This window comes from Oncorhynchus gorbuscha, unplaced genomic scaffold (assembly GCF_021184085.1).
Source record: "Oncorhynchus gorbuscha isolate QuinsamMale2020 ecotype Even-year unplaced genomic scaffold, OgorEven_v1.0 Un_scaffold_3882, whole genome shotgun sequence".
Taxonomy (NCBI): Eukaryota; Metazoa; Chordata; class Actinopteri; order Salmoniformes; family Salmonidae; genus Oncorhynchus; species Oncorhynchus gorbuscha.
Window position 1 is genome coordinate 7,919 of NW_025748025.1, and position 24,756 is coordinate 32,674.

Genomic DNA, 24,756 nt, shown 5'->3' on the forward strand with positions numbered 1-24,756 from the left:
CCGTCTCTGTGGCTGCATTTAGAAAGGCAACTCAAATCTTGCATTTTTTTTCTTTCACCAATTGATCTTTTGACCAATCAGATCACGTTTGAAAAACATCTGACGTGATACGGTCAAAAGACCAATTTAGTGGAAAAGAAATATCAGAATTGGGCTGCCTGTCTAAACGCAAATAAAAGTGCATTAGATTTTTGTATTCCATTCAATATGCCTTTACCCCTCTTTCAAGGAGCATGTCCCTGAAGTGTGTGATGCGGAGCCCTAAGGGTAGAACCGTCCGATGGGGGGGAGAGTCACATGTCTCTGCGTCTGCCCTCTCTCTCAGGTCCTCATTACCATCCGCAGGTTCCTCCAGTCTGAGGAGGACAGAAACATACAAGCTGTTCTAGGATGTATCTCAAAAGGAAACCCTATTCCCCGAGATAGTGATCTCCTCTTGACCAGGGCCCAAAAGGATTGGGTCAAAACTAGGCTACTGTACGGTACAGTGGTATGTGTACAGTACAGTATTGTTTTTTGTTTTTATACAAAAAAAATACTTCAAAAGGAGATTATTATTCTGTAGAGTAGTATCATTGTAATGGTAAACTATGAGTATGGTTAAGATGGGGGGGACAAAACTCACTTGTTCCTCTTGGTTTTTGAATAATGTTCATCTTCATCATCAGCATCGTCGTCATCGGCAGACGGAGAGTTAGAACCGTCCTCTGCTGAGAGAACGGACACACAGACAGAAGCGTAGCACACATCCTTTTTTCGAGTGGACTCCAACAGACGCAGAGTGGAACAAACATCCCTTTTCAATGGACTCCGTCTTCACATAATTGGTCATTGAAAACCACTGTGAGAGAACCTATCAGACTAGAGTAGCATTACTGCTCACCGTCTTATCAGCCACAAGTCAATGTTCAGTTCGTCGGGGGTTGTCCACATATTTACCAAAGTTAATTTGCCAGACATGCTTTGTTGGAACAGTGAGGTTCAGGTATAAGGTCATCGATACATAATCAGCTGGTAACTGCAATAAGGCTAAATCAATAAAGACAACCCGACCTCTGGGAAATCTAGTCCGGGGAGATATCATCGCTGACAAGATCCAATCCAATATTTACAGAGCCAGCCACACACAGGACTTCCATATCATCTATTCTAGTAGAACACAAAAGAGATGGGGTGCATCCCAAATGGGACCCTAAAACCTATATAGTGCACTTCTTTGGACCGGGGACCATAGGGAATAGCATGTCATTGGACCAGGCCCATAGGCAATAGCATGTCATTGGACCAGGGCCCATAGGGAATAGCATGTCATTGGACCAGGGCCGATAGGGAATAGTGTGTCATTGGACCAGGGCCCATAGGGAATAGTGTGTCATTGGACTAGGCCCATAGGCAATAGCATGTCATTGGACCAGGCCCATAGGGAATAGTGTGTCATTGGACCAGGGCCATAGGGAATAGTGTGTCATTGGACCAGGGCCATAGGGAATAGTGTGTCATTGGACCAGGCCGATAGGGAATAGTGTGTCATTGGGAATAGTGTGTCATTGGACCAGGGCCCATAGGGAATAGTGTGTCATTGGACCAGGCCCATAGGGAATAGTGTGTCATTGGACCAGGGCCCATAGGGAATAGCATGTCATTGGACCAGGCCCATAGGGAATAGTGTGTCATTGGACCACCAGGGCCCATAGGGAATAGTGTGTCATTGGACCAGAGCCCATAGTGGAATAGTGTGTCATTGGACCAGGGCCCATAGGGAATAGTGTGTCATTGGACCAGGGCCCATAGGGAATAGTGTGTCATTGGACCAGGGCCGATAGGGAATAGTGTGTCATTGGACCAGGGCCCATAGGGAATAGTGTGTCATTGGACCAGGGCCCATAGGGAATAGTGTGTCATTGGACCAGGGCCCGATAGGGAATAGTGTGTCATTGGACCAGGGCCGATAGGGAATAGTGTGTCATTGGACCAGGCCCATAGGGAATAGTGTGTCATTGGACCAGGCCCATAGGGAATAGTGTGTCATTGGACCAGGGCCCATAGGGAATAGTGTGTCATTGGACCAGGGCCCATAGGGAATAGTGTGTCATTGGACCAGGGCCCATAGGGAATAGTGTGTCATTGGACCAGGCCCATAGGGAATAGTGTGTCATTGGACCAGGCCCATAGGGAATAGTGTGCATGTCATTGGACCAGGCCCATAGGGAATAGTGTGTCATTGGACCAGGGCCCATAGGGAATAGTGTGTCATTGGACCAGAGCCCATAGGGAATAGTGTGTCATTGGACCAGGCCCATAGGGAATAGTGTGTCATTGGACCAGGCCCATAGGGAATAGTGTGTCATTGGACCAGGGCCCATAGGGAATAGTGTGTCAGTGTGTCATTGGACCAGAGCCCATAGGGAATAGGGACCAGAGCCCATAGGGGATGTCATAGTGTGTCATTGGACCAGGCCCATAGGGAATAGTGTGTCATTGGACCAGGGCCCATAGGGAATAGTGTGTCATTGGACCAGGGCCCATAGGGAATAGTGTGTCATTGGACCAGGGCCATAGGGAATAGTGTGTCATTGGACCAGGGCCATAGGGAATAGTGTGTCATTGGACCAGGGCCATAGGGAATAGTGTGTCATTGGACCAGGGCCATAGGGAATAGTGTGTCATTGGACCAGGGCCATAGGGAATAGTGTGTCATTGGACCAGGGCCATAGGGAATAGTGTGTCATTGGACCAGGGCCCATAGGGAATAGTGTGTCATTGGACCAGGGCCCATAGGGAATAGTGTGTCATTGGACCAGAGCCCATAGGGAATAGTGTGTCATTGGACTAGGCCCATAGGCAATAGCGTGTCATTGGACCAGGCCCATAGGGAATAGTGTGTCATTGGACCAGGGGCCCATAGGGAATAGTGTCATTGGACCAGGGCCCATAGGGAATAGTGTGTCATTGGACCAGGGCCGATAGGGAATAGTGTGTCATTGGACCAGGGCCATAGGGAATAGTGTGTCATTGGACCAGGGCCCATAGGGAATAGTGTGTCATTGGACCAGGGCCCATAGGGAATAGTGTGTCATTGGACCAGGGCCGATAGGGAATAGCGTGTCATTGGACCAGGGCCCATAGGGAATAGCGTGTCATTGGACCAGGGCCCATAGGGAACAGGGTGCCATTTAAAATGCAACCATGAGATGGTTTGACATCCTAAAGGTTCCACGTTCCATTCGTGATCATCTCCTTCAGTGAACAGAGACATCACGATCCTCTGGTAGTCTGGGATCGACAGGCAATGGAACTGACCCACTGTATATAGGATCTAGTATATCAGGCCATTTCATTGGCCTCCGTATTAATTAACAGATCACTAAAAAAACATGTTTATTAACATCATTAGAAAAATAGCGGACTGATAATGAGCTTCTCGGTTCCATCGAAAGCCACGGCCTGGTAAATACCCGCTTTACCATGAAGAAGAGTCCTAACGAGGCCCAACTAAACGGCGGGATGAAGACAAGCCAACGGGGAAGAATTACCACAAACTTACTGGACAAAGAATCCTTTTTGCGTTTATGTGGAGGATCTTCTATAATCCTGTTGAGATCCTCTCCACGGTCTTTCAGATCTACTGGCTGATCCCAAACAGAGAGCTGTATCGTTGGGTTGAAGAAAAACACTCTGTCGTCCCCCGTCCACACCACACACCTGAGGAGAAACGATCATAATAATGTAAGGATGAGAGTTGAATTAGTCATGCCTGTCCGGTTCCCTACTGGTGTGTGTCAACGCAAGATAGCTGAGATGGTGTTTGCCTGTCAAGAATAAACATGTGTTTTGTAGACTAGAGAGCCAGTATGATGCCTCTGTCAGGTCTTTAACTTTATTTTTAAAGTTGATGCTCCACTCTCTGAACCCTTCAAACTTCACTCTGCAATAATAATAATAACATTCTAAACACACATCTGTGGAGGGCAGAACCAGAAGTGTTCTATGACATGATAAACAACAGTATGACAGGAAATGATCTGGGGAGAGCAGAACCAGAAGTGTTCTATGACATGATAAACAACAGTATGACAGGAAATGATCTGGGGAGAGCAGAACCAGAAGTGTTCTATGACATTATAAACAACAGTATGACAGGAAATGATCTGGGGAGAAGGGCAGAACCAGAAGTGTTCTATGACATTATAAACAACAGTATGACAGGAAATGATCTGGGGAGAAGGGCAGAACCAGAAGGGTGCTACCCACTGGACCTACCTGCTGGACCTACCTGCTGGACCTACCAGCTGGACCTACCTGCTGGACCTACCAGCTGGACCTACCTGCTGGACCTACCCACTGGACCTACCTGCTGGACCTACCTGCTGGACCTACCTGCTGGACCTACCCACTGGACCTACCTGCTGGACCTACCTGCTGGACCTACCTGCTGGACCTACCAGCTGGACCTACCAGCTGGACCTACCTGCTGGACCTACCTGCTGGACCTACCAGCTGGACCTACCTGCTGGACCTACCTGCTGGACCTACCTGCTGGACCTACCTGCTGGACCTACCCACTGGACCTACCTGCTGGACCTACCTGCTGGACCTACCCACTGGACCTACCTGCTGGACCTACCCACTGGGACTACCAGCTGGGACTACCCACTGGGACTACCAGATGGACCTACCCACTGGGACTACCAGCTGGGACTACCCACTGGGACTACCAGCTGGGACTACCCACTGGGACTACCAGCTGGGACTACCCATTGGGACTACCAGCTGGGACTACCCACTGGGACTACCAGCTGGACCTACCCACTGGGACTACCCACTGGACCTACCCACTGGGACTACCAGCTGGACCTACCCACTGGGACTACCAGCTGGGACTACCCATAAGAACATGTACGAACAACACATTAAATAAAAGTGTGTTTGAAATGGCATATATGATTATATACTTGTATATTATACAGTGACATACAGTAAATAATAAATACGTAGATGAATATATGCTCTATGTAGTAAAAGGAGTATAACCACTGTAGTTATCTATCACTTAGTCTGACATAACATGTTATAGAAAGTGCTAGAATCTAACAGTTGATGTATTTCCAGTTGATGGTTTCTGAGGCAGAGTTGTTCCTGTTGTCGTCGTGCATCACTTCAGAGCTCTTCCTCCTTAAAGACGTTATGTATTTAAAGCCACAGGAGGAGTATTATTAACAGCTGCTACAGTCTATGAATCCCTGGGATAATTCAATATGTCTTCACGCTCAACCATATCAAATGAATTGTGAAGCTTTTACTTCCTGGTATTATCTGGCGGTGACTCGTCCTGTTATATGATATCATATTTAATTGGTGTGGCTAGCTATCGCTCAGCCATGCCATGATATTCACACAGCAGAAAGGTCTTTCAATATCTGGATAATATGTCACGATGAATCTCTCATGAGACTTTTCAATATTAGAATCATCAAACAAAATTAGGTTGGATTCGATTTGTTTATCAAATCTTTATTATTATTTTTTAATCTTTATTTTTTTTAAACAATTTGCTTTGTTTAATAAAAACATGTATTTGAATCTAATAGTCATAAAATGAAAGCTGATGAATGGAAAAGGTTTAACACGGGTGGGTGATGGTTTTAAAAACGAACATGCCGTTTAGGTGCTGGGCTGAGAAAGTGTTGTAAATGACAGGTTTCATGCAGAGCGTTTAAAGTCTGCTCTCAGCATCAACACACACGCTGACGGATCTAAAGGCTATTACATGTGGAGAACAACAAGTCCATTTTAAACAACAGATTACTCTGCAGACAGACACAGCTTGGCTTATTACACTATTGTCCCTGATATGAGTTTTTCCTTGTCGGGACGGAAATTATTTTTCTATCAGAGGTGTCGTTTTTTCTGTTGTTTTGAAAAGGGTTTTTACATACTGCGAGCGATTGATTATTCCTCACGTTATGACGACCATGATTAACACTGCTTTCCTGAGACTTTCACGAAATTATGACATCAGAAATAATAACCAGATATAAAATATGTTTTCAAGAAAAAGTGAAGAAAGTAGAGGCATGATTCCACTTTTTTTTCAGGTTTGGTGTTCAGTGATGACTGGAATGGGACAGATTCCTAAAGAGCTGAAATGTTCTGACATGTTTATTCAAACATTGACCAATCCTGGCAAGAGAACGTTACCATGGAGATCCGGGAACAGGGGTGGAAGCTACAGGACGCTTGTCTTTAGGGTCAACGTCCTCTTCCTCCATGGGGACCTCTACCATCTCCTGCTACAACACGCACGCACGCACACACACACACACACACACACACACACACACAGAGAGAGGGAGAAACACACACACACACACATAGGTCAGAGGGCAGAATTAACACAACGCACCATGCAGATACAATTTTCACACTGTGGATCATAAACTGTTCTGTGCTTGGTCAGAGAGGTGTGGCTTAATGTGTTACCATGTCAGCTCAGTACAGAGAGGTGTGGCTTAATGTGTTACCAGGTCAGCTCAGTACAGAGAGGTGTGGCTTAATGTGTTACCAGGTCAGCTCAGTACAGAGAGGTGTGGCTTAATGTGTTACCAGGTCAGCGTAGTACAGAGAGGTGTGGCTTAATGTGTTACCAGGTCAGCGTAGTACAGAGAGGTGTGGCTTAATGTGTTACCAGGTCAGCTCAGTACAGAGAGGTGTGGCTTGATGTGCCTCTGCCTCTCTCTGCTATCTGCCTCTCTGCTATCTGTATCTGTCTGCTACCTGTATCTGTCTGCTACCTGTGTCTGTCTGCTACCTGTCTCTGTCTGCTATCTGTATCTGTCTACTACCTTTCCTCTCTCTGCTATCTGTGTCTGTCTGCTACCTGTCTCTGTCTGCTATCTGTATCTGTCTGCTACCTGCCTCTCTCTGCTATCTGTGTCTGTCTGCTACCTGTCTCTGTCTGTTTCTTTCTGCTATCTGTCTCTGTCTGCTATCTGTCTCTGTCTGCTATCTTCTCTGTCTGCTACCTGCCTCTCTCTGCTATCTGTGTCTGTCTGCTACCTGTCTCTGTCTGTCTCTTTCTGCTATCTGTATCTGTCTGCTATCTGTCTCTGTCTGCTATCTTCTCTGTCTGCTACCTGCCTCTCTCTGCTATCTGTGTCTGTCTGCTACCTGTCTCTGTCTGTCTCTTTCTGCTATATGTCTCTGTCTGCCATCTGTCTCTGTCTGTCGCTATCTGCTACCTGTCTCTGTCTGCTACCTGTCTCTGTCTGCTACCTGTCTCTGTCTGCTACCTGTCTCTGTCTGGTATCTGTCTCTGTCTGCTACCTGTCTCTGTCTGCTACCTGTCTCTGTCTGCTACCTGTCTCTGTCTGGTATCTGTCTCTGTCTGCTATCTGTCTCTGTCTGGTATCTGTCTCTGTCTGCTACCTGTCTCTGTCTGGTATCTGTCTCTGTCTGCTACCTTGCTCTGTCTGCTACCTGTCTCTGTCTGGTATCTGTCTCTGTCTGCTACCTGTCTCTGTCTGCTACCTGTCTCTGTCTGGTACCTGTCTCTGTCTGCTACCTGTCTCTGTCTGCTACCTGTCTCTGTCTGGTATCTGTCTCTGTCTGGTATCTGTCTCTGTCTGCTACCTGTCTCTGTCTGCTACCTGTCTCTGTCTGCTACCTGTCTCTGTCTGCTACCTGTCTCTGTCTGGTATCTGTCTCTGTCTGCTACCTGTCTCTGTCTGCTACCTGTCTCTGTCTGCTACCTGTCTCTGTCTGGTATCTGTCTCTGTCTGGTATCTGTCTCTGTCTGGTATCTGTCTCTGTCTGCTACCTGTCTCTGTCTGGTATCTGTCTCTGTCTGCTACCTTGCTCTGTCTGCTACCTGTCTCTGTCTGGTATCTGTCTCTGTCTGGTATCTGTCTCTGTCTGCTACCTGTCTCTGTCTGCTACCTGTCTCTGTCTGCTACCTGTCTCTGTCTGCTACCTGTCTCTGTCTGCTACCTGTCTCTGTCTGCTACCTGTCTCTGTCTGTCTCTTTCTGCTATCTGTCTCTTTCTGCTATATGTCTCTGTCTGGTATCTGTCTCTGTCTGCTATCTGTGCAAAACAGAATAACCTGAAATCAAATAGGTCTGACTTCAGCGTGTAGATATAGATGTGCATCCCAAATGGCACCATATTCCCTAAATAGTGCACTACTTTGACCAGAGCCCTATGGGCCCCATGGGCCTTGGACGATAGTAGTGCACCAGATAGGGAATAGGGTGTGATTTGGGAACCAGTCAGAGCTGCAGTGGAAATGGTGGTGCATATCTCTGTATCTATTCTGGATTCGGACAACACATTGATTGATAAGGTGTTCATAGTGAATGGTACAATGAGCCCACTGAACACATGGTCGGATCGGTCTGTGTTGTAATAGATATTGAATTACATTAATGTACTGTGATGATTGCATGTCTCAAACCTCTGTCTGGCCTGAGATGGGGTGGGGTTTTGGAGGAGATTAAGTGTTTTCGAAAAATCTCATTAAAAAGTGAATTGCATAGTTTGCAACAATGTAGTGTGACAACAATGTCAACAATATGGACAAATCAACACAAGCTGAATAGCAAAACTACATCGGTGGAAGGAAAATGTTCTGATGATTTAAAGCATCAAACGCTTTCCTTTCTATTTATAACCCAGTGTGTCTTTACACGGCAGGGTAGCCTAGTGGTTAGAGTGTAGGGACGGCAGGTAGCCTAGTGGTTAGAGTGTAGGGACGGCAGGTAGCCTAGTGGTTAGAGTGTAGGGACGGCAGGGTAGACTAGTGGTTAGAGTGTAGAGGCGGCAGGTTAGCCTAGTGGTTAGAGCGTTGGACTAGTAACCGGAAGGTTGCAAGTTCAAACTCCCGAGCTGACAAGGTACAAATCTGTCGTTCTGCCCCTGAACAGGCAGTTAACCCACCGTTCCTCGGCCGTCATTGAAAGTAAGAATTTGTTCTTAACTGTCTTGTTAAATAAAGGTAAAAAACATCCAGTTTTGTTTATTCATACTGAGATCTAGTGGAGGAAAATGAACATTAAATTAATTTAACTTCAAATGTTTTTTTTTTATAATCCGGGGTGAATAGTGAAATAAGGGGTGTTGATTATAGTGTGACAAATGCTTTACCCTTGTAATGTCCACAACACCGTCCCAGATACAGCCAAATGCTTTACCCTTGTAATGTCCACAACACCGTCCCAGATACAGCCAAATGCTTTACCCTTGTAATGTCCACAACACCGTCCCAGATACAGCCAAATGCTTTACCCTTGTAATGTCCACAACACCGTCCCAGAAACAGCCAAATGCTTTACCCTTGTAATGTCCACAACACCGTCCCCGATACAGCCAGAGCCGTTCAATTACCAAGGCAACGCATGACCAACCCCTTATATTACTGAACCCCTTCACAGAGGGGGGGATGATTGGTCCCAAATGGCACCCTATCCCCCCTATGTAGTGCACTACTTTTGACCAGAGCCCAGGTGAAAAGTAGTGTACTATAAAGGGAACAGGGAGCCATTTGGGACCAATAAAGAGGCTGGTTGTGCCCGAGACTGTAGACGAACCGCCCCCACAGCATTCATTCGACTTTTAATGATTTACACATCCTCTCCTTCTGGGGAGTTTTACTAATTAATACAGCCGGGAGGATTTAGCACACAATTACCTGGCGGAGGACTTAAATTGACCTCTCTTCCTATCAGAGCCAAGATGAAGCAGTGGTATTTGGACCCTAAATCTTACCGACTCTGTCCTGGTGCCCCTTTCCAACATCTAATTTGGCGAGCAGGAAGAAGTTTTATGCTGGTAGGTAGAGTGAAGAAAGTAGCATCAACAAAAATCTTCCAAACAGGAAGAACCAACCTCTTATCTCAGCACCCAGAAGCAGATCGGCTACTCAGCTGTGACGAGAGATTTCTCATTATCAAGTGATGGAAAAAAGGACCCCAATTCTCATACTGGAGTAAAAGTAAAGACACCTTAATAGAAAATGACTGAAGTAAAAGTAAAGACCTCTTAATAGAAAATGACTGAAGTCAAAGTAAAGACACCTTAATAGAAAATGACTCAAGTAAAAGTAAAGACCTCTTAATAGAAAATGACTGAAGTAAAAGTAAAGACCTCTTAATAGAAAATGACTGAAGTCAAAGTAAAGACCTCTTAATAGAAAATGACTCAAGTAAAAGTGAAAGTCACCTGGTAAAATATTACTTGAATAAAAGTCTAAAAGTATTTGGTAAAATATACTTACAGTAAGTATGGTAAGGTAAAAGTATAAATAATTTCAAATTCCTAATATTAAGAAAACCAGACAGCATCATTTTCTTGTTTTGTTTAATTTACGGATAGCCAGGGGCCACGCTCCAACACTCAGACATCATTTACAGATAGCCAGGGGCCACGCTCCAACACTCAGACATCATTTACAGATAGCCAGGGGCCACGCTCCAACACTCAGACATCATTTACAGATAGCCAGGGGCCACGCTCCAACACTCAGACATCATTTACAGATATCCAGGGGCCACGCTCCAACACTCAGACATCATTTACAGATAGCCAGGGGCCACGCTCCAACACTCAGACATCATTTACAGATAGCCAGGGGCCACGCTCCAACACTCAGACATCATTTACAGATAGCCAGGGGCCACGCTCCAACACTCAGACATCATTTACTGATAGCCAGGGGCCACGCTCCAACACTCAGACATCATTTACAGATAGCCAGGGGCCACGCTCCAACACTCAGACATCATTTACTGATAGCCAGGGGCCACGCTCCAACACTCAGACATCATTTACAGATAGCCAGGGGCCACGCTCCAACACTCAGACATCATTTACAGATAGCCAGGGGCCACGCTCCAACACTCAGACATCATTTACAGATAGCCAGGGGCCACGCTCCAACACTCAGACATCATTTACGGATAGCCAGGGGCCACGCTCCAACACTCAGACATCATTTACAGATAGCCAGGGGCCACGCTCCAACACTCAGACATCATTTACAGATAGCCAGGGGCCACGCTCCAACACTCAGACATCATTTACAGATAGCCAGGGGCCACGCTCCAACACTCAGACATCATTTACAGATAGCCAGGGGCCACGCTCCAACACTCAGACATCATTTACAGATAGCCAGGGGCCACGCTCCAACACTCAGACATCATTTACAAACGATGCATGTGTTTAGTGAGTCCACCAGATCAGAGTCTGTCGGGACGACCAGGGATGTTCTCTGTTTAGTGAGTCTGCCAGAGCAGGGATGTTCTCTGTTTAGTGAGTCTGCCAGAGCAGGGATGTTCTCTGTTTAGTGAGTCTGCCAGACCAGGGATGTTCTCTGTTTAGTGAGTCCTCCAGATCAGAGGCTGTAGGGATGATCATGGATGTTCTCTTGATAAGTGCGTGAATTATTCAATATTTCTTGTCCTGCTAAGGATTCAAAATGTAACGAGTACTTTTGGGTGTCAGGGAACTTGTATGGAGTAAAAAATACATGATACCACTGCTCAACATCTGATATCGATTATCAAAGTAGAACTGTTCCTCTGTTCCTCGAATCCATTTGTCATGTCTCACTACGGCACACAGGACTAAAACCTTGATATCAGCTGGTGTGGTTGAATGTGGCCTAGATCTGATAGAGATAGTTATGCCACAGCTTCAGTGTAAGCTAATGAACATTGTAATGTGGTTGGATGTGGCCTAGATCTGATAGAGATAGTTATGCCACAGCTTCAGTGTAAGTTAATGAACATTGTAATGTGGTTGAATGTGGCCTAGATCTGATAGAGATAGTTATGCCACAGCTTCAGTGTAAGTTAATGAACATTGTAATGTGGTTGAATGTGGCCTAGATCTGATAGAGATAGTTATGCCACAGCTTCAGTGTAAGTTAATGAACATTGTAATGTGGTTGGATGTGGCCTAGATCTGATAGAGATAGTTATGCCACAGCTTCAGTGTAAGTTAATGAACATTGTACGTCCCAAATGAAACCCCCTCTTTCCTTATATACCTAGTGCACTACGTTTGACCTGGGCCCATAGTGCTCTGGTTAAAAGTAGTGCACTACATAGGGAATAGGGTGCTGTTTTGAGGTCTAACACGACCACCTACCTACCTCTGTGTGTTTCTCCTGGGTTGTTTCCTGCAATGTATGCAGCACCAACGTTGTAGCGCATGACGCTCTTCTCCTGGACAACCGCTTATCTGCAGGAGTAAAGAGAGAGAGAGACAGCAAATTAGCTTGTGGATTGGATGTTGTTGTTGTTGTTGTTGTTGGTATAATATGATGATAACATTCCAAATCTATCTCAATGTAATTTGCAGCTGAGTAATCAACTCAAAGTATATGTACCAGGAGCCACATCACATCCAATCAAATGTTATTGATCACATGCACCGAATACAACAAGGTGGAGGAGACCTTACAGTGAAATGCTGATTTACGAGCCCCTAACCGACAGCACAGTTTAAACAGCAACAAAACAATACAGATAAGAAATAAGAGATGAAAGTAACAAGCAATTAAAGAGGAGCAGTGGGGGGAAATAACCATTTAAACAGGAGGGATTCGTTGCACCGGGTAGCTGAGGTACATCACATCAATCTAGCTGTGGATGACTTGTCCTGTCCTCCCAGGCAGGTCAATGTGCTGAGGCACCGGGTAGCTGAGGTACATCACATCAATCTAGCTGTGGATGACTTGTCCTGTCCTCCCAGGCAGGTCAATGTGCTGAGGAACCGGGTAGCTGAGGTACATCACATCAATCTAGCTGTGGATGACTTGTCCTGTCCTCCCAGGCAGGTCAATGTGCTGAGGCACCGGGTAGCTGAGGTACATCACATCAATCTAGCTGTGGATGACTTGTCCTGTCCTCCCAGGCAGGTCAATGTGCTGAGGCACCGGGTAGCTGAGGTACATCACATCAATCTAGCTGTGGATGACTTGTCCTGTCCTCCCAGGCAGGTCAATGTGCTGAGGCACCGGGTAGCTGAGGTACATCACATCAATCTAGCTGTGGATGACTTGTCCTTTCCTCCCAGGCAGGTCAATGTGCTGAGGCACCGGGTAGCTAAGGTACATCACATCAATCTAGCTGTGGATGACTTGTCCTGTCCTCCCAGGCAGGTCAATGTGCTGAGGCACCGGGTAGCTGAGGTACATCACATCAATCTAGCTGTGGATGACTTGTCCTTTCCTCCCAGGCAGGTCAATGTGCTGAGGCACCGGGTAGCTAAGGTACATCACATCAATCTAGCTGTGGATGACTTGTCCTGTCCTCCCAGGCAGGTCAATGTGCTGAGGCACCGGGTAGCTGAGGTACATCACATCAATCTAGCTGTGGATGACTTGTCCTTTCCTCCCAGGCAGGTCAATGTGCTGAGGCACCGGGTAGCTGAGGTACATCACATCAATCTAGCTGTGGATGACTTGACCTTTCCTCCCAGGCAGGTCAATGTGCTGAGGAACCGGTTAGCTGAGGTACATCACATCAATCAAGCTGTGGATGACTTGTCCTGTCCTCCAAGGCAGGTCAATGTGCTGAGGCACCGGGTAGCTGAGATACATCACATCAATCTAGCTGTGGATGACTTGTCCTTTCCTCCCAGGCAGGTCAATGTGCTGAGGCACCGGGTAGCTGAGGTACATCACATCAATCTAGCTGTGGATGACTTGACCTTTCCTCCCAGGCAGGTCAATGTGCTGAGGCACCGGGTAGCTGAGGTACATCACATCAATCTAGCTGTGGATGACTTGACCTTTCCTCCCAGGCAGGTCAATGTGTTGAGGCACCGGGTAGCTGAGGTACATCACATCAATCTAGCTGTGGATGACTTGACCTTTCCTCCCAGGCAGGTCAATGTGCTGAGGAACCGGGTAGCTGAGGTACATCACATCAATCTAGCTGTGGATGACTTGTCCTGTCCTCCCAGGCAGGTCAATGTGCTGAGGCACCGGTTAGCTAAGGTACATCACATCAATCTAGCTGTGGATGACTTGTCCTGTCCTCCCAGGCAGGTCAATGTGCTGAGGCACCGGGTAGCTGAGGTACATCACATCAATCTAGCTGTGGATGACTTGTCCTGTCCTCCCAGGCAGGTCAATGTGCTGAGGCACCGGGTAGCTGAGGTACATCACATCAATCTAGCTGTGGATGACTTGTCCTGTCCTCCCAGGCAGGTCAATGTGCTGAGGCACCGGGTAGCTGAGGTACATCACATCAATCTAGCTGTGGATGACTTGTCCTTTCCTCCCAGGCAGGTCAATGTGCTGAGGCACCGGGTAGCTGAGGTACATCACATCAATCTAGCTGTGGATGACTTGTCCTGTCCTCCCAGGCAGGTCAATGTGCTGAGGCACCGGGTAGCTGAGGTACATCACATCAATCAAGCTGTGGATGACTTGTCCTGTCCTCCAAGGCAGGTCAATGTGCTGAGGCACCGGGTAGCTAAGGTACATCACATCAATCTAGCTGTGGATGACTTGACCTTTCCTCCCAGGCAGGTCAATGTGCTGAGGCACCGGGTAGCTGAGGTACATCACATCAATCTAGCTGTGGATGACTTGTCCTGTCCTCCCAGGCAGGTCAACGTGCTGAGGCACCGGGTAGCTAAGGTACATCACATCAATCTAGCTGTGGATGACTTGACCTTTCCTCCCAGGCAGGTCAATGTGCTGAGGCACCGGGTAGCTGAGGTACATCACATCAATCTAGCTGTGGATGACTTGTCCTGTCCTCCCAGGCAGGTCAATGTGCTGAGGCACCGGGTAGCTGAGGTACATCACATCAATCTAGCTGTGGATGACTTGTCCTTTCCTCCCAGGCAGGTCAATGTGCTGAGGCACCGGGTAGCTGAGGTACATCACATCAATCTAGCTGTGGATGACTTGTCCTGTCCTCCCAGGCAGGTCAATGTGCTGAGGCACCGGGTAGCTGAGGTACATCACATCAATCAAGCTGTGGATGACTTGTCCTGTCCTCCAAGGCAGGTCAATGTGCTGAGGCACCGGGTAGCTAAGGTACATCACATCAATCTAGCTGTGGATGACTTGTCCTTTCCTCCCAGGCAGGTCAATGTGCTGAGGCACCGGGTAGCTGAGGTACATCACATCAATCTAGCTGTGGATGACTTGTCCTGTCCTCCAAGGCAGGTCAATGTGCTGAGGCACCGGGTAGCTAAGGTACATCACATCAATCTAGCTGTGGATGACTTGTCCTGTCCTCCCAGGCAGGTCAATGTGCTGAGGCACCGGGAAGCTGAGGTACATCACATCAATCTAGCTGTGGATGACTTGTCCTGTCCTCCCAGGCAGGTCAATGTGCTGAGGCACCGGGTAGCTGAGGTACATCACATCAATCAAGCTGTGGATGACTTGTCCTGTCCTCCAAGGCAGGTCAATGTGCTGAGGCACCGGGTAGCTGAGGTACATCACATCAATCTAGCTGTGGATGACTTGTCCTGTCCTCCCAGGCAGGTCAATGTGCTGAGGCACCGGGTAGCTGAGGTACATCACATCAATCTAGCTGTGGATGACTTGTCCTGTCCTCCCAGGCAGGTCAATGTGCTGAGGCACCGGGTAGCTGAGGTACATCACATCAATCAAGCTGTGGATGACTTGTCCTGTCCTCCAAGGCAGGTCAATGTGCTGAGGCACCGGGTAGCTGAGGTACATCACATCAATCTAGCTGTGGATGACTTGTCCTGTCCTCCCAGGCAGGTCAATGTGCTGAGGCACCGGGTAGCTGAGGTACATCACATCAATCTAGCTGTGGATGACTTGACCTTTCCTCCCAGGCAGGTCAATGTGCTAAGGAACCGGGTAGCTGAGGTACATCACATCAATCTAGCTGTGGATGACTTGTCCTGTCCTCCCAGGCAGGTCAATGTGCTGAGGCACCGGGTAGCTGAGGTACATCACATCAATCTAGCTGTGGATGACTTGTCCTTTCCTCCCAGGCAGGTCAATGTGCTGAGGCACCGGGTAGCTAAGGTACATCACATCAATCTAGCTGTGGATGACTTGTCCTGTCCTCCCAGGCAGGTCAATGTGCTGAGGCACCGGGTAGCTGAGGTACATCACATCAATCTAGCTGTGGATGACTTGTCCTGTCCTCCCAGGCAGGTCAATGTGCTGAGGCACCGGGTAGCTGAGGTACATCACATCAATCTAGCTGTGGATGACTTGTCCTGTCCTCCCAGGCAGGTCAATGTGCTGAGGCACCGGGTAGCTGAGGTACATCACATCAATCTAGCTGTGGATGACTTGTCCTGTCCTCCCAGGCAGGTCAATGTGCTGAGGCACCGGGTAGCTGAGGTACATCACATCAATCTAGCTGTGGATGACTTGTCCTTTCCTCCCAGGCAGGTCAATGTGCTGAGGCACCGGGTAGCTAAGGTACATCACATCAATCTAGCTGTGGATGACTTGTCCTGTCCTCCCAGGCAGGTCAATGTGCTGAGGCACCGGGTAGCTGAGGTACATCACATCAATCTAGCTGTGGATGACTTGTCCTTTCCTCCCAGGCAGGTCAATGTGCTGAGGCACCGGGTAGCTAAGGTACATCACATCAATCTAGCTGTGGATGACTTGTCCTGTCCTCCCAGGCAGGTCAATGTGCTGAGGCACCATCTTGTAGCTGAGGTACATCACATCAATCTAGCTGTGGATGACTTGTCCTTTCCTCCCAGGCAGGTCAATGTGCTGAGGCACCGGGTAGCTGAGGTACATCACATCAATCTAGCTGTGGATGACTTGACCTTTCCTCCCAGGCAGGTCAATGTGCTGAGGAACCGGGTAGCTGAGGTACATCACATCAATCAAGCTGTGGATGACTTGTCCTGTCCTCCAAGGCAGGTCAATGTGCTGAGGCACCGGGTAGCTGAGATACATCACATCAATCTAGCTGTGGATGACTTGTCCTTTCCTCCCAGGCAGGTCAATGTGCTGAGGCACCGGGTAGCTGAGGTACATCACATCAATCTAGCTGTGGATGACTTGTCCTGTCCTCCCAGGCAGGTCAATGTGCTGAGGCACCGGGTAGCTGAGGTACATCACATCAATCTAGCTGTGGATGACTTGTCCTGTCCTCCCAGGCAGGTCAATGTGCTGAGGCACCGGGTAGCTGAGGTACATCACATCAATCTAGCTGTGGATGACTTGTCCTGTCCTCCCAGGCAGGTCAATGTGCTGAGGCACCGGGTAGCTGAGGTACATCACATCAATCTAGCTGTGGATGACTTGTCCTTTCCTCCCAGGCAGGTCAATGTGCTGAGGCACCGGGTAGCTGAGGTACATCACATCAATCTAGCTGTGGATGACTTGTCCTGTCCTCCCAGGCAGGTCAATGTGCTGAGGCACCGGGTAGCTGAGGTACATCACATCAATCAAGCTGTGGATGACTTGTCCTGTCCTCCAAGGCAGGTCAATGTGCTGAGGCACCGGGTAGCTAAGGTACATCACATCAATCTAGCTGTGGATGACTTGACCTTTCCTCCCAGGCAGGTCAATGTGCTGAGGCACCGGGTAGCTGAGGTACATCACATCAATCTAGCTGTGGATGACTTGTCCTGTCCTCCCAGGCAGGTCAATGTGCTGAGGCACCGGGTAGCTAAGGTACATCACATCAATCTAGCTGTGGATGACTTGACCTTTCCTCCCAGGCAGGTCAATGTGCTGAGGCACCGGGTAGCTGAGGTACATCACATCAATCTAGCTGTGGATGACTTGTCCTGTCCTCCCAGGCAGGTCAATGTGCTGAGGCACCGGGTAGCTGAGGTACATCACATCAATCTAGCTGTGGATGACTTGTCCTTTCCTCCCAGGCAGGTCAATGTGCTGAGGCACCGGGTAGCTGAGGTACATCACATCAATCTAGCTGTGGATGACTTGTCCTGTCCTCCCAGGCAGGTCAATGTGCTGAGGCACCGGGTAGCTGAGGTACATCACATCAATCAAGCTGTGGATGACTTGTCCTGTCCTCCAAGGCAGGTCAATGTGCTGAGGCACCGGGTAGCTAAGGTACATCACATCAATCTAGCTGTGGATGACTTGTCCTTTCCTCCCAGGCAGGTCAATGTGCTGAGGCACCGGGTAGCTGAGGTACATCACATCAATCTAGCTGTGGATGACTTGTCCTGTCCTCCAAGGCAGGTCAATGTGCTGAGGCACCGGGTAGCTAAGGTACATCACATCAATCTAGCTGTGGATGACTTGTCCTGTCCTCCCAGGCAGGTCAATGTGCTGAGGCACCGGGAAGCTGAGGTACATCACATCAATCTAGCTGTGGATGACTTGTCCTGTCCTCCCAGGCAGGTCAATGTGCTGAGGCACCGGGTAGCTGAGGTACATCACATCAATCAAGCTGTGGATGACTTGTCCTGTCCTCCCAGGCACGTCTTTACAGCTAGAGGTGGGGAGGGGTGCAGAACACAAGAAGACCAAGCAGACAGACGGACACACGTACTGGGTGATGATGATGATGATGGTGATGATGATGATGATTGGAGACAACAGTTAGTGGAGCAGCGGACGAAGATTAATCAGATTCAATTGAACACTCAAATGTTTTACATTACTGTCTGTGTCAAATGTTCTACATTACTGTCTGAGTCAAATGTTCTACATTACTGTCTGTGTCAAATGTTCTACATTACTGTCTGAGTCAAATGTTCTCCATTACTGTCTGTGTCAAATGTTCTACATTACTGTCTGTGTCAAATGTTCTCCATTAATATCTGTGTTAAATGTTCTACATTACTGACTGTGTCAAATGTTCTACATTACTGTCTGTGTCAAATGTTCTACATTACTGTCTGAGTCAAATGTTCTACGTTACTGTCTGAGTCAAATGTTCTATGTTACTGTCTGAGTCAAATGTTCTATGTTACTGTCTGAGTCAAATGTTCTACATTACTGTCTGTGTCAAATGTTCTATGTTACTGTCTGAGTCAAATGTTCTATGTTACTGTCTGAGTCAAATGTTCTACATTACTGTCTGAGTCAAATGTTCTACATTACTGTCTGAGTCAAATGTTCTGTGTTACTGTCTGAGTCAAATGTTCTACATTACTGACTGTGTCAAATGTTCTATGTTACTGTCTGAGTCAAATGTTCTACATTACTGTCTGTGTCAAATGTTCTATGTTACTGTCTGAGTCAAATGTTCTATGTTACTGTCTGAGTCAAATGTTCTACATTACTGTCTGAGTCAAATGTTCTACATTACTGTCTGAGTCAAATGTTCTGTGTTACTGTCTGAGTCAAATGTTCTACATTACTGACTGTGTCAAATGTTCTATGTTACTGTCTGAGTCAAATGTTCTACGTTACTGTCTGTGTCAAATGTTCTGTGTTACTGTCTGAGTCAAATGTTCTACATTACTGTCTGAGTCAAATGTTCTACGTTACTGTCTGAGTCAAATGTTCTACGTTACTGTCTGTGTCAAATGTTCTATGTTACTGTCTGTGTCAAATGTTCTATGTTACTGTCTGAGTCAAATGTTCTATGTTACTGTGTGAGTCAAATGTTCTACATTACTGTCTGTGTCAAATGTTCTATGTTACTGTCTGAGTCAAATGTTCTACATTAATGTCTGTGTCAAATGTTCTACATTACTGTCTGTGTCAAATGTTCTATGTTACTGTCTGTGCCAAATGTTCTACATTACTGACTGTGTCAAAGCTTTCATTTTAAACCCTCCAGGTTCCATGCTTACACGAGCGCACACACACACACGCACACACACACACACACACACACACACACACACACACACACACACACACACACACACACACACACACACACACACACACACACACACACACACACACACACACACACACACACACACACACACACTCTCTCTCTCTCTCTCTTTGTTGGAATAATGGTATAATTTTTACCAGGTGGAAAATGTTGCAATTATACAAAATGACTTGTTCATCTTTTGGGGATTCATTACAAAATGCACAACCAGGCTGAGTTCGGTACCAAGTTAGTAACCAATTATAGGAGTATATGTCTATTAAATAGCAGAAGATCACCTGTGAAAACGGTCCAGTGCCTCTGAAATAACAGTAGCTGTAACTTTTTGATACCAACAAAAGCTTTACTTCCTCTGTGGTACAGTACAATGTTGACCTGGTGTTAGTATCTTCTACATTCCTGTCAGGTATACAGTACAATGTTGACCTGGTGTTAGTATCTTCTACATTCCTGTCAGGTATACAGTACAATGTTGACCTGGTGTTAGTATCTTCTACATTCCTGTCATGTTTACAGTACAATGTTGACCTGGTGTTAGTATCTTCTACATTCCTGTCAGGTATACAGTACAATTGACCTGGTGTTAGTATCTTCTACATTCCTGTCATGTTTACAGTACAATGTTGACCTGGTGTTAGTATCTTCTACATTCCTGTCAGGTTTACAGTACAATGTTGACCTGGTGTTAGTATCTTCTACATTCCTGTCAGGTTTACAGTACAATGTTGACCTGGTGTTAGTATCTTCTACATTCCTGTCAGGTTTACAGTACAATGTTGACCTGGTGTTAGTATCTTCTACATTCCTGTCAGGTTTACAGTACAATGTTGACCTGGTGTTAGTATCTTCTACATTCCTGTCAGGTTTACAGTACAATGTTGACCTGGTGTTAGTATCTTCTACATTCCTGTCAGGTTTACAGTACAATGTTGACCTGGTGTTAGTATCTTCTACATTCCTGTCAGGTATACAGTACAATGTTGACCTGGTGTTAGTATCTTCTACATTCCTGTCAGGTTTACAGTACAATGTTGACCTGGTGTTAGTATCTTCTACATTCCTTTCAGGTAAAGCTATTCTCTCCTCTTCAGGTATACAGCAGTAATGTTGAACTCATGTTAATATCTTCCACAGATATGTTATTGAATGTATTCCAGCTGGGACATAACAAAGCAGCGATATTTATTGCAGCCCGATGGCGGTGTGAATATTGATGGAGCACAATAGCAAAATCAATACTAGTTCTCTGCAATCTAATTAGGAGTCACGCGCACACGCACGTCGCACGCACACACACACACACACACACGCACACGCACACGCACGCACGCGCACGCACACACACACACGCACACACACGCGCACACACACGCACACACACACACACACACACACACGCACACACACACGCGCACACACACGCGCACTCGCACACGCACACGCACCACACACACACACACACACACACACACACACACACACACACACACACACACACACACACACACACACACACACACACACACACACACACACACACACACACACACACACACACACACACACACAGAGGAGAGCTATAATGAAGGACAGTACACAATGGGTAGTCTAAAAGGTGAATTGGATTCTGCCACTACCCATGTTCCAGTTGTGTTAATATTTACTAAACACTAAACACAGTAAGGAATGAGACTAACAAATTAATATGCAGCTTAGAGTACGAACACAGATATATGCAGTATAGAGTTATTTATAGTACGAACATAGAAATATGCAGTATAGAGTGATCTATAGTACGAGCATAGAGATATGCAGCTTAGAGTGATCTATAGTACGAGCATAGAAATATGCAGTATAGAGTTATCTATAGAACAAGCATAGAAATAGGCAGTATAGAGTTAGCTATAGAACAAGCATAGAAATATGCAGTATAGAGTTACCTATAGAATGAGCATAGAAATACGCAGCTTAGAGTGATCTATAGTACAAGCATAGAGATATGCAGTATAGAGTTACCAGCATATAAATACGCAGCTTAGAGTTATCTATAGTACAAGCATAGAGATATGCAGCTTAGAGTGATCTATAGCACGAGCATAGAGATATGCAGTATAGAGTTACCTATAGAATGAGCATAGAAATACGCAGCTTAGAGTGATCTATAGTACAAGCATAAGATATGCAGCTTAGAGTGATCTATAGTACGAGCATAGAGATATGCAGTATAGAGTTACCTTTTGAAGAGATAGAAATACGCAGCTTAGAGTGATCTATAGTACACGAGCATAGATATATGCAGCTTAGAGTGATCTATAGGAGCGACACATAGAAATATGCAGTATAGAGTGATCTATAGTACGAGCATAGAGATATGCAGCTTAGAGTGATCTATAGTACGAGCATAGAGATATGCAGTATAGAGTTACCTTTTGAAGAGCATAGAAATCTATAGAGTGATCGAGCATAGAGATATGCAGCTTAGAGTGATCTATAGAACGAGCATAGAAATATGCAGTATTGAGTTACCTATAGAACGAGCATAGAAACAGCTTAGAGTGATCTATAGTACGAGCACACAGATATGCAACATAAGGATGTCTATGGTAAGAGCATAGAGGTACACACTGAGTGGACAAAATATTAGGAACACCTTCCTAATATTGAGTTGCACCTCCTTTTGCCCTCAGAACAGCCTCAATTCATCGGCACATGGACTCTACAAGACGCTGGAAAATATTCCACAGGGATGTTGGCCCGTGAGGACTCCAATGCTTCCCTCAGCTTCCCTCAACAGGTGGAGACCTTACAGTGAAATGATGAATACAACCGACCTTACAGTGAAATGATGAATACAACAGACCTTACAGTGAAATGCTGAATACAACAGACCTTATAGTGCAATGATGAATACAACAGACCTTACAGTGAAATGATGAATACAACAGACCTTACAGTGAAACGCTGAATACAACAGACCTTACAGTGAAATGATGAATACAACAGACCTTACAGTGAAACGCTGAATACAACAGACCTTACAGTGAAACGCTGAATACAACAGACCTTACAGTGAAATTATGAATACAACAGACCTTACAGTGAAACGCTGAATACAACAGGTGTAATAGATCTTACAGTGAAATGCTTACTTACGAGCCCCTAACCAACAATGCAGTTTTAAAAAATTAAATAAACTAAGATGAAGAAATAAAAGTAACAAGTATTTATAGAGCAGCAGTAAAATAACAATAGTGAGACGATATACAAGGGGTACCAGTACAGAGTCAATGTGGAAGCTATATACAGGGGGTACCAGTACAGAGTCAATGTGGAGGCTATATACAGGGGGTACCAGTACAGAGTCAATGTGGAGGCTATATACAGGGGTACCGGTACAGAGTCAATGTGGAGGCTATATACAGGGGTACCGGTACAGAGTCAATGTGGAGGCTATATACAGGGGTACCAGTACAGAGTCAATGTGGAGGCTATATACAGGGGTACCGGTACAGAGTCAATGTGGAGGCTATATACAGGGGTACTGGTACAGGGGCACCGGTTAGTCCAGGTCATTGAGGTAATATGTTTTACAGCACTTTCCACTTGCTCAAACATGTTGAAAGGTTAAAATGTTGCACTCAAGGACTGTAGATGATGAACAAACAGATGAAATAATGTATACTGAGATGATCTGATACCTTACTAGAGTCTGAGACACGCACGCACGCACGCACGCACACACACACACACACACACACACTTGTACACACACTTGCACACACACACACAGAAACCCAGTCTGTTTCTACAGTACTCATGGGAGATGCAGTGGGGAGAACAAGTTTCTGAATTCTTGTTTTAGATTCCGTCGCTCACAGTTGAAGTGTACCTATGATTAAAAAAAATACAGACCTCTACGTGCTTTGTAAGTTGGAAAACCTGCAAAATCGTCAGTGTATCAAATACTTGTTCTCCCCACTGTATGTTTACTTGACTGAGAGCGGAGTGAAGGAGGTGCTGTCTGTCACACCACAGTGATACATTTAATCTCTTTACATGGTACCCTTCAAATCAATGATGGACAGATTGGTTCAGCCTTTATCCAGACATGAGGAAGGATGAAAGAAGATATAAAAGCATTTGATGTTGAGATGTCAACCTCCCCGAAAACAAAGATATAAAGGCCTACGAAGCCCACGGTACAGTACATCTGTTCTCCTACTGTAAGAAAGAGGGACGTTTCTTACAACGATGACATATTATTGAGAAGTTCAAGGGTTGTGTTACGTTGAAATATATTCTTCGCGGAGTGTAGGACTAAACTATTCAGTCTGACGAATACAAAATGAGCCTCTACGAGTTTATTATCCGATACAATATTTTCATAAACACATGAAGCTCAGTTGGTAGAGCATGGCGCTTGTAACGCCAGGGTAGTGGGTTCGATTCCGGGACCACCCATACGTAGAATGTATGCACACATGACTGTAAGTCGCTTTGGATAAAAGCGTCCGCTAAATGGCATATATATAAAACCGTGTGTTAATTGATATATTGATTGACTGACATATCCAACCTGATGGTCCTTCTGTAGCTCAGTTGGTAGAGCATGGCGCTTGTAACGCCAGGGTAGTGGGTTCGATCCCGGAACCACCCATACGTAGAATGTATGCACACACATGACTGTAAGTCGCTTTGGATAAGCGTCTGCTAAATGGCATATATTATAATTGATTGATTGATTGATTGACAGGGCCAAACCTGATGTTGAGTGATTGATTGATTGATTGATTAATTGATTAATTGATTGACAGGGCCAAACCTGATGTTGAGTGAGGTCTCCAGTCTCCGGTCATGAGAGCAACACCTGGTGCTGACAGTGATGTCATCCGGGCAAACTGGGCTGGCAGCATCGGTCCCATCAGACCCTCCCAGGTGGCACTGGATCCTGC

At 46.2% G+C, this 24,756-nt stretch overlaps 1 protein-coding gene across 1 annotated transcript; it reads right to left on the bottom strand.

Moving 5' to 3' along the window:
• Nucleotides 1-202: 202 nt before the first annotated feature.
• Nucleotides 203-24,756, bottom strand: LOC124028232 (transcription elongation regulator 1-like protein). Its single transcript, XM_046340348.1, has 6 exons — nt 24,627-24,756; nt 12,151-12,239; nt 6,199-6,290; nt 3,545-3,702; nt 626-710; nt 203-356 (listed from the first exon to the last, which is right to left on the bottom strand). Exons 1-6 carry the CDS (start codon nt 24,724-24,726, stop codon nt 203-205), a joined length of 678 nt encoding a protein of 225 aa, XP_046196304.1. The 5' UTR covers nt 24,727-24,756.